Genomic DNA, 10,053 nt, shown 5'->3' with positions numbered 1-10,053 from the left:
TGTCCAAAATTCACACTCTTATCAAAAGAGCAAAAGCACACCAAACCGGAATGAGAATACTAACAAAAAGCTTTACTTTGTTACACTAGTTTCTGCTTTTATGGATGTCACTGTCAAGTAATTAAAACTTTACCAAGCTTCACTAAGCAAGAAGAAGAAGGAGAAACAAGATCAAGTCCTCGTAAACAACTCAAAAAATGTTTCTCCAGCTTCACAATTCGCAGTCATCTATATATCTTTATATTAAAATTTTACTATTATAATTTTATTTGTTCGCTAAAATTAATGTATATAAAAAATTTGGATATATTTTGCTGATATATTAATTAATTTTAATAATCATTTTATAGCAAAGTTTTAAGCTGTTTAAAATCCCTAAAATGTTAGTCACTATACTGATTAGGCCAGCAACCAATCAAACTTTGCAGAAGGAACAGATTAGTTACATACAAGTTGGCTCAGCAAGAAATGCCATGTTGGATACTTTAACTGAGAGAAGAAATCGAAAACAAAGACAAAAAAAGAAACAGGAAACCATAAGATATGCAAAAAAAAAAAAAGATCCATCAAGGCACGAGTCCAAATTCACACCCTTATCAAATGAATCAAGCCAACAAAACTGCACCAAACCGAAATGAGAACCTTGTTACCAACAAAAGATTTACTCTGTTACATTGTTACAGTTTTTTTTGCTTTTATGGATGTTATTGTCATGTAATTACAACTTTACCAAGCTTCAATAAGGAAGTAGAAGATGAAGAAGAAACAAGATCAAGTCCTCATAAACAAATCAAAAAGTGTTTCTCCACCTTCACCATTAGTCTCTTCACTCTCACTCCCTCGCCTTTCATTATCTTCTTCACTTTCAACCTCAATCTCAATCTCATCGTTTAAAGGTTGCATCGAACCGATGTTATTGAATGTTTCAGACAGATATTCTTCGACTCTCGAAGTGTATTCATCTTGAGGACTGCTCGATGAAGCTGCTGCTCCGAATATGGACTCTGCTTGGTCTGTGGAGTTTATGGTGATCTGATTCAGCGAGGTCATGGATGAGCTCCTTGACAATGTTCCCACTGTCATCTCGTCTCTCTCGTCTATTGTTGCTGTGTCTAGTGAACACACTGATCTCGCGTGCTTTGACCTCTCTTTCACTCTCTTGCACCAGCTGTGAAGTGAGTCTCTTACATTCTCTGCTATCACAGCTTTCTTGCACCGAGACCCCATCTGTTCACATTCAGGTGAATCCAATAGATGAACAATGATTAGTCATAGACCTTCATAGACTTAAAATTTTGGAAGTTGAAGATATATGAAAGGTTAAGAAGAACCTGAGTGACAATAACATTGAGAGGCACAGTGCCATAACTACACCAAAACTGAACAAGAACTCTGCATTCACCACAAAAAAAATCGTTAGAGACGGTTGGTTGCTTCAAAACTGTTATGTGTGTTTAAACGCACCCAGAAATGAGACGGCTAGATATCATAACGTGGTTCTTCATAAAGCAAGATCTTTCCTTGATTCCCCACTGATACATGAGATGAAAGATCTCGTCAGAAATCTGAAAAAACTTTACATAGTTGACTTAAGTGTTGATGAAGATGCTCTTCTTACCAAGAACCAGATAAATGTTGCCATCTCAAATGCATTCTGCATTACCAGAAAGTATATAAGAATCATATCTGTGAAGAAACAAGAGTCATTGGATTGTAGTTTTTGTTACCTGAAAAATGATGAACTGTATCAGCCGCAACAGAATCTCTGGTTTCCCAAACCAGAAAAGTCCATCACGCGGTTTCACTTGAGCCCCAGCAGTTGTGCCTGTCTGCTGCTCCTTAACCTCAAGCGCTAGCTTCGAGACAACGTGCTCAAGTTTGGTTCCAACCAGCATGACAAGCTTGAACAACAAAACAAATACAAACACATGCTCTGAGTGTCAGTGTCATATGAATTTCAAGAGTTCTACTAGCTTGCTCTTGCTTTGTTCACTTACAATGGCAGGGATGAATGATAACCAAAAGTACATATTCAGGCCTGAAACAATATCAATGACAAAGCTTAAATGCGATGATGGAAATGGAGTTTACTTTGTATTTTATATAAACGTTTGAGTTACCATGAACATTTATGCAGATACATACTATAGCGTAAACCCAAAGCGGCCAGCTGTTGATTTATCAAGAAACATTCATCACTATTAGCTCATGAAATCTTCAGACTGTAGTTTGAATCAAAGAGTCTTAGATGATTTCTGAATTCTAATAAAAGAGTACCTTATACCAACGATGCCATGAAACTCATCTTCCATGCTCCGTACCATATACATATGGAAGTTGTATGTAAATGGCAAGTTATGTTTCTGAAATTACAAAGTAATGAAACACGAATTCATTACAGTAATCATGCCAGCTACCAGATCGGCTGAGAAGACCAAAGAAGTGTTCCAGTTTATGTTTGAAGGGAAAGGTACTCACAGTGAGGAAACCTAACCGAAGCGCAAAGTAGTCAGACTTCCGTATGGAGCCTCTAAACTGCCGCAGGAAGCAAAGCTACAACAACAAAAAAAAAACATATAGTCTATAGAATGTTCTTTGATAGTCTTTCACAACTGGAGATATGGCAGTTCAAGATAAAATGGCAGCGAGTTACCATCCAGATGAGAAAACGATTGTTACTCCAAGGATGAGAGGCATGATGGAAGACAAATGTAGACTGACGCATCATCACTTTCGTCCTCTTTGCTATTGAACAATATCAATAAGAGCATATATATAAAGAAATTATAAAAGTTTACTGGAATCCTAAGACAGTAGAGTTCCTCATGTGCCTCAAGAAGAGATTCACCAAAGAAACATAGAAAGCTTTACTTGAATGAAAAAACAGGAGAGTTCTGTCATTTACCATGGATATCTGCTTCAGCCATTACGATCGCTTGGGCTTCCCATTTTCTCCAACTGTAAATCTGTGTCACATGATTAAAATACAACACTGTCACCATGTTCTCTCTGCATCACCTTAACAACTATCTTTGTAAACAACAGATAATATTGAAGTTTTTTTCTCATTTTTAGATGAAAGATTAAATCTACTGACATATACACAACGGCACAATATATTTGATTAAAAGGCGGTAGCAAGTAAAGTATATGTCTTCCTTCTTGAGCAACATAGAAAAATATTCAAGAATAAAGATGTAACACTCATATGAAGATTCAGGAACTAGACTGTGTACCTTGCTCATGGCTAAACCAATGGCAATGCCACTGTACAGAACATGAGTGATACCCAGGACAAATAAGAATCTCAGGAGTTGCTCCAGGCCCTCATACGACACAAATGGTTCACGGCCCTGACATTGTATCCAAGTTCCAATTCAGATATATATCATCAAAGGTAAAAGGAAAAGTGACTGCTTAGTCGATAGATAACTAGACATTTACATGACCACACTGATGAGGGGCTCTATGATGTGGTAAGGAAGTGTTGCTTGTAGAAGAGGTGTGTTCCAAAAGAAGCTTCTTATGGATTCCATAGTCTTGCTCGGAGCAAATATAGAATTTACTGTTGAAAAGAGAAGAGTTTACACAGATTTCTGAAATCCATCTTGCGCTTTGTGACAGGAGAAGTGATATAAGCCCCAGCAACATCAGCTCTACCAAGAAAGCTTAATAAGTCAAAATCTATAAAAGAAAACAGCACATCTACTATTTCCAGCACAACTTATCAGGACCACACATATACCTTCTTTCATCTTCTCCAGAGAAGTAAAAAGTGCCTTTCTTCTTGTCTTCTTTAACCACTGGAATCACAAAAGGACATAAAAATTAGCGTCTCATCTTCATCTCATGGACCACTTCAGTTTTTTAAAAAAAATCATCATGTAATAATAATGACTTTTCCTGAAGTGAGAATATTAACACTTCTTCTCCTAACATTCAGCAATCCATAAACACAAATCCCGAAGAACAAACAAACATCTCTAACCATCAAAACTCTTGCTTTATAGTACCCAGTAACACAGAGAACACTCCCTGTTCATATACTCATTATCCGAGCTGAGCATTTCAACAAACACTTGGTAGACATAAAACAAATAAAAGAACTCACCTTTCCAAATCTGTAAATGGCGCGTTCAACGAGAAAGCAAACGAACACCAAAACAGTAACAACCGAAGCAACAGAGTAAGTCGGCGTCTCTGCGAGAGACCTCCCTTCTTTCATCACATGCTCCATCTCCGGCGAGTAAAGTCGCAACTAACTTTTCTTCCGAGAATGTTTGAGAAGCGATCTGCATCTATCTGTGTGATTACACTGGAATAATAAAGATTTTAGCTTTTTATTTTATTTTTGCTTTCATCATTTAAATTATAAATAAATAGAATAATTTAAGGAGGAGAGAAAGCTCATGGAATGCTGTACCAAGTAGAAACCGCCGCACATGGCTGCTTCCTCTTCTTCTTCCTCTCCATCCAACGTCTTTCATTAATGCCTCTCATGTGCTTTGTCTTAAAAGTCGTTATGAAATTTTAATAATGCACAAAAGCTGGCCTTGACCGACCGGTTCAACCGCTTAATCCCCCACCTGATATTAAAAATCCGGTTTGATTTATGTATGATTAAAGAACATTGTACCCGGTTTCGGCTCCCATTCTCCCACGATCTTTTTCCGGTTGACTAGGATTCAGGACTTGACCGACCGGTTCAACTGTTTCATCCACCATCTCATATTTATAAATCGGGCAGCCATCTAATCCACCGTCTGGTAATAAATATCCGGTTTGATTTATGTCTGATTGATTTATTGTAATAATATTAGCTACTAATATAGACGGCGGTTAATATTATAAGTTACGTGTATCCCAAGATCTCTTTAATCACTGAGATAAAAGTGATCTCGAGGTCGAGAGTTCGAACCTCTCTCACCCCATAATATTTTTCGTCCTCCTTAAGCCCTTTTCCAGTTTTGTCTCTCTCTCCACTTCTGTAAGCTTCTTACATCCTCACACGATCTCTTTTTTTTTTTTTCCGACAGACCACAAATTCAGACATCGGAGACGCTAATTTTGTTTCATTTCAATTCGAATCCTTTCGATCTCTCTCCAATTGATCAATAATGCACGGTGAAGTACAATTACAGCAACCAGATTCCCAGAAGCTCAGTGATTCCGCTCCCTTATTAGGAACCTCTCCATCATCGTCTTCTTCTTCCGATCACGAGATAAACGCTGAAGAAGATTTGGAGAGTGGTGGCGATTCCGCTTCAGCCCCTTGCTGTCGCATCTGTCTAGAGAACGATAGTGATCTGTTAGAGGATGAATTGATATCGCCGTGTATGTGCAAAGGCACTCAGCAATTCGTGCATCGCTCGTGTTTAGATCATTGGCGTTCGGTCAAGGAAGGGTTTGCCTTCTCTCACTGTACTACTTGCAAAGCTCAGTTTCACCTCCGTGTTGAGCCCTTTGAAGATAACAACTCTTGGCGGAGGAAAGTTAAGTTTAGACTGTTTGTCGCTAGGGATGTGCTTTTGGTCTTCTTAGCTGTGCAGACTGTGAGTATCTCTCACTTGTCTGTTGTTATAAACTGTTATTTTGACCTGGTTACTGTAATTTCATTACACGGTGTGGGAACTTGACATTGGAACCTGATGAAAGTGATTGGTTTTGTTTTCTTGACTTGCCATTGTTGAAGCCTTGTCTGAAAATTATAGAAAATTAGTGTTTAGGCAGACCATTAGACCGATTTTTGGAATGTCTAGACCGAATTTTTAAAAAATAGTTTTGAAAAATCGTATCGCTTATACCCAATTTGCCGGCTAGGCCGACGTATAGGAGCATCCTAGACTAATTTTTAGAAGACTTGTCTGAAAATATCATTGTTCAACAAATAGCTAGGCGTCTTATAGAAAATTATTGTTTAGGCAGGAGATTAGTCCGAATTTTTCTGAATGTCTGACCGATTTTTAAGAAATCATTTTGAAAAAAAAATCGTTTCGCTCATACTCAATTTGCCGACAAAACGGGCAGATAGGTGCGGCCTAAACCGATTTTTAGAACACTTTGAAAATAACAAAGTAAGAAACTTTTAGAGACCCTGAAACTAAGAAGAAGATTGTTGACACTATATGTTACTGCCGTAGAGTTTGCCTGAAAATGTTAAAGAAAGTAAGAATCTTTTAGAGACCCTGAAACTAAGAAGAAGATTGCTGACTGACACTATAGGTTATTGCTGTGATGGCTGGACTTGCATACATGATGGATAAAGACGGAGAGTTTCGCAACTCTTTCAATGATGATTGGGATCGTATATTGTCTAAACATCCCATCCCCTTCTACTATTGCATCGGTGAATCCTCAATCTTTAATCTCTCTTTTTTTTCATAACTTAGTACAGCTAAACACGCTGTTAAAACATTTGGTGTGTTCATGAATCTGATTAGGGGTTGTGACCTTCTTTGTGCTGACTGGGTTTCTTGGCCTCGTTCTACACTGCTCTTCTCTCAACGGTAATGACCCGAGGATGGCTGGGTGTCAGAACTGCTGCTACGGATGGGGGATCTTGGATTGTTTCCCTGCGTCAATGGAAGCTTGTTTCGCTCTTGTTGTTGTCTTTGTTGTTATATTTGCGATTCTTGGTTTAGCGTATGGGTTTCTTGCTGCGACTATGGCTATTCAGAGGATATGGCAGAGGCATTACCATATCCTCACTAAGCGAGAGCTCACAAAGGAGTATATTGTGGAGGATCTTCATGGATGTTACACTCCCCCGAAGCTTGATGCTGAGCACGAAGGAAGACTCAAAATGCTGAAACTTATGTGACAGTTCTTTGAGGTGGAAATAAAAGGTTATATAGAGTTTGTTCATGAATGTCTTTTTATTACGTGGTTATAATAAGTAATGAAGTACGTTGTATTTCTCTATATATATGTATGAGATGAAGCAACACTACTGCTTTAGTAGTGAGAACTGAGAACTGAAGATATTGAGACCAAAGCTATAGAGTCTATCACTCAAAAAGCTCAATTGAGAAGGGACTAGCTTTCCTTTGAACAATGAGCTAGCAGTGGCGAGCATCTGGCATGTGAAAGATTACAAAGTTATGCAGCTTCAAAATTTCCTAGAAAACTCCAAAAAGGAAAATATCAAAAATTGCGACCACAGTGGGAGTCGAACCCACGACCTTCTGATCCGAAGTCAGACGCGCTAATCCACTGCGCTATGCGGTCGTTGAATATTTTATTGCATATTGCTTTACATAGCATATGTAGTTTCTGTAATCCAATATTGAAATCATTGGAACAAATGCATGGGCTGAAGATGATGCACTTCTGTTCAACAAAACATATGTTTCTAGCCACAAAGAAATGCCAGCCAATTAAAAGCCTTAAGATTCACAATAATGACAATAAACTAAAAATATGCAAAAGAAGACAATTAAACTAAAAATATGCAAAAGAAGACAATTGGTATTATTCACATCAAGAATCATATAGAACAGTTCACTCTAAGAAACAACATAATAATTTGTAAAAATAATAATAGAAAAACAACATAATAATTTGTAAAAATAAGCCTAAACTGTATTTTCAAATCTCCTCGTTTATAATCTTGTTAGCAGTAGGCAAACCTTCACCTTTAATAGTTTTCTCAAATCCATGAAATATCCACTTATCCTATAGATATTGACATCGGTTCACCTGTTAAAGCCTTTATTAATCCTGTTTAGGATAAATTTCTTTTTGTTCTCAATTATTATTGATCGTTTGTTTAGCAAAAAAAAAAAAAGAAAAATACTATTATTGATCGTTGTATATTCTTTTTTAGTTTCCCATGTTACGTTGTTTGCTTTCTTACAGCAGTAATGAAACGTGGTCATTAGTAGAATATACAATATATTATCTTCATCGTCAGACAGTGTTGGCAGTTGGAGGTGGGGACAAACTCCGAGTTTCCACGTTGCTTCCAAAAAGTCTTAACAGATCAATAGCAGCCTCTTTGACCAACCCCCAAAACGAATCCAACTTTTTGTTCTCATCTCCCACTTTCAATGTCCAAATCAATCACTCACTTTTCCTCACAAACCTCAGATTCTCCATGGCGAAACCAAACCTCCGTTACCTCCTTCCCCTCCTCTTCGCCATAGTCAATCTCTCAGCCTCCGCTCCATCTCCGCCACCGTCGCAGACTTGTCCTTTAGACTTCAGCCACGTCACGAGGATCCCATGGAACACAACCGACTGCCAAACCTACGACAGATCAGTCGAGAGAAAAAACAGCTGCTGCCAATCAGTTTTAACCCTTGTCGGAATCCCTCTCGCTCACCGTCTCAAACAAACATCGAACTTCCGTCTCCCCAACCTCGCCACCTCCGTCTCCTGCCTCAACGACCTCGAGAAAAACCTCGAGTCTCTCTCCCTCCCTCCCAACCTCACCTCCCTCTGCTTCGACCCCAACCAGTTCGTCATCAACAACGAGACTTGCGCCGGAATCCAAACCACCAATGACTGGATCTCCCGCCTCGGTTCCAAGACGGCGCTCGACTCCGCCTGCGCCACCGGCCTGACCGATCTCACCCGCTGCGACGCTTGCGTCGCAGCAGGCTTTCGCGTTCAGACGCAGCTGATCAGTTTGGACGGTAACAGCTCTCACGGTGTTTACTGTTACCATTTCGCTGTCCTCTACGCTGCTGGCATCGTTAACAAGAACGGGCCCGAGGGGGATGACGCTTTGTCTTGTCTCTTCTCCTTGAGCTTGAGAACTCCTTTGAGCTCTAAGAAGAAGAATCATAAAGTGGTGGCGCTTGTTTTAGGCTTAACCGGAGCTGGCCTGGCGGTTATGGCGATTACCGGTTTGTATCTCCGGTTCGGTAGAGTTGTTAAAAGAGGAGAGGTCGGTTGGGAGGAGCAAGAGTCTAGACCGAAGTGGAGACCGAACACCGGTTCGATCTGGTTCAAAATCGAGGACCTCGAGAAGGCTACCAACAGCTTCTCCCAGAAGAATTTCATCGGTCGAGGCGGGTTCGGTTTCGTCTACAAGGGGGTGTTACCGGATGGTTCGGTTATCGCGGTTAAGAAGGTGATAGAATCAGAGTTTCAAGGTGATGCGGAGTTTCGTAACGAAGTTGAGATTATTAGCAACTTGAAACATAGGAACCTGGTCCCACTCAGAGGTTGTAGTATGGTTGATGACGAGAGTGGGAGTCAGAGATATCTTGTTTATGATTACATGTCTAACGGGAATCTTGACGATCACTTGCTTAGTAACAAGACGCCGTTGACATGGCCGCAGAGGAAGAGTATTATTCTCGATGTAGCTAAAGGGCTTGCTTACTTGCATTACGGAGTTAAACCGGCTATATACCACCGTGACATTAAAGGTACAAACATATTGCTAGACGTCGAAATGAGAGGGAGGGTTGCGGATTTCGGTTTAGCTAAGCAGAGTAGAGAAGGGGAGTCTCATCTCACCACCAGAGTGGCCGGTACGCACGGTTATTTGGCTCCGGAGTACGCGTTGTACGGTCAGCTAACCGAGAAGAGCGACGTGTATAGCTTCGGGGTTGTTGTGTTGGAGATAATGTGCGGAAGGAAAGCTCTCGATCTGTCTACTTCCGGATCGCCAAACACGTTTCTGATAACGGATTGGGCTTGGTCGTTGGTGAAGGCAGGGAGAACAGAGGAAGCTCTTGCGTCGGCTTTGTTGAGAGACGAAGGCTCGGGGATGTCGAATCCGAAAGGGATCATGGAGAGGTTCTTGCAAGTTGGGATCTTATGCGCTCATGTTTTGGTTGCTTTGAGGCCGACGATATTGGATGCGTTGAGAATGCTTGAAGGAGACATCGAAGTTCCTCCCATTCCTGACCGACCAGTCCCGCTCGCGCATCCTTCGTACCGCATCGATGGGAACGGTATCACTTTATCGCCTGCGCTTAGCGGGTTACAAATACACTCCGGAGATATGCTTAGATAAATTTTAGAATAAGGAGACTCATGTGAGGAGTTTGGAGTTTTTTTTTTTTTTTTTTTTTTTATATATTTTGAATGCAAAGATCA

At 40.1% G+C, this 10,053-nt stretch overlaps 3 protein-coding genes and 1 non-coding gene across 4 annotated transcripts; 2 read left to right on the top strand and 2 right to left on the bottom strand.

Moving 5' to 3' along the window:
- Positions 1 to 616: 616 nt before the first annotated feature.
- Positions 617 to 4,492, bottom strand: LOC106309655 (MLO-like protein 4). The gene is made up of 16 exons (XM_013746733.1): positions 4,424 to 4,492; positions 4,112 to 4,315; positions 3,746 to 3,803; positions 3,445 to 3,656; positions 3,237 to 3,353; positions 2,906 to 2,966; positions 2,654 to 2,745; positions 2,479 to 2,553; positions 2,278 to 2,363; positions 2,121 to 2,170; positions 1,998 to 2,038; positions 1,728 to 1,901; positions 1,619 to 1,654; positions 1,465 to 1,532; positions 1,332 to 1,392; positions 617 to 1,227 (listed from the first exon to the last, which is right to left on the bottom strand). Exons 2-16 carry the CDS (start codon positions 4,235 to 4,237, stop codon positions 772 to 774), a joined length of 1,713 nt encoding a protein of 570 aa, XP_013602187.1. The 5' UTR covers positions 4,238 to 4,315; positions 4,424 to 4,492; the 3' UTR covers positions 617 to 771.
- Positions 4,493 to 4,936: 444 nt separating this feature from the next.
- Positions 4,937 to 6,979, top strand: LOC106309677. Its single transcript, XM_013746764.1, has 3 exons — positions 4,937 to 5,552; positions 6,223 to 6,346; positions 6,441 to 6,979. The coding sequence occupies exons 1-3, from the start codon at positions 5,118 to 5,120 to the stop codon at positions 6,818 to 6,820; spliced, it is 939 nt and encodes a 312-aa protein (XP_013602218.1). The 5' UTR covers positions 4,937 to 5,117; the 3' UTR covers positions 6,821 to 6,979.
- Positions 6,980 to 7,153: 174 nt separating this feature from the next.
- Positions 7,154 to 7,227, bottom strand: TRNAR-UCG. Its single transcript has one exon. It is a non-coding gene; the product is annotated as a tRNA-Arg (tRNA).
- A 751-nt stretch (positions 7,228 to 7,978) lies between these two features.
- LOC106307753 (probable receptor-like protein kinase At1g11050) lies at positions 7,979 to 10,036 on the top strand. Its single transcript, XM_013744797.1, has one exon. It carries the CDS (start codon positions 8,096 to 8,098, stop codon positions 9,968 to 9,970), a length of 1,875 nt encoding a protein of 624 aa, XP_013600251.1. The 5' UTR covers positions 7,979 to 8,095; the 3' UTR covers positions 9,971 to 10,036.
- The last annotated feature ends 17 nt before the right edge of the window (positions 10,037 to 10,053 follow it).

This window comes from Brassica oleracea, chromosome C8 (genome assembly GCF_000695525.1).
Source record: "Brassica oleracea var. oleracea cultivar TO1000 chromosome C8, BOL, whole genome shotgun sequence".
Lineage (NCBI taxonomy): Eukaryota > Viridiplantae > Streptophyta > Magnoliopsida > Brassicales > Brassicaceae > Brassica > Brassica oleracea.
The sequence above is the reverse complement of the archived record's forward strand: the minus strand, read 5'-3'. Positions and strand labels throughout refer to the sequence as shown.

Bases quoted from the DNA above. Each gene is read 5' to 3' on its own strand.
- LOC106307753 (XM_013744797.1), top strand. From the start codon at position 8,096: ATGGCGAAACCAAACCTCCGTTACCTCCTTCCCCTCCTCTTCGCCATA.
- LOC106309677 (XM_013746764.1), top strand. From the start codon at position 5,118: ATGCACGGTGAAGTACAATTACAGCAACCAGATTCCCAGAAGCTCAGT. The intron at 5,553-6,222 runs GTGAGTATCTCT...CTGACACTATAG, and splicing joins TCTTCTTAGCTGTGCAGACT to GTTATTGCTGTGATGGCTGG. The intron at 6,347-6,440 runs GTGAATCCTCAA...GAATCTGATTAG, and splicing joins CCCCTTCTACTATTGCATCG to GGGTTGTGACCTTCTTTGTG.
- LOC106309655 (XM_013746733.1), bottom strand. From the start codon at position 4,237: ATGGAGCATGTGATGAAAGAAGGGAGGTCTCTCGCAGAGACGCCGACT. The intron at 2,967-3,236 runs GTACACAGTCTA...CATGTGACACAG, and splicing joins TTGGTTTAGCCATGAGCAAG to ATTTACAGTTGGAGAAAATG. The intron at 1,393-1,464 runs GTGCGTTTAAAC...TGGTGAATGCAG, and splicing joins TCTAGCCGTCTCATTTCTGG to AGTTCTTGTTCAGTTTTGGT.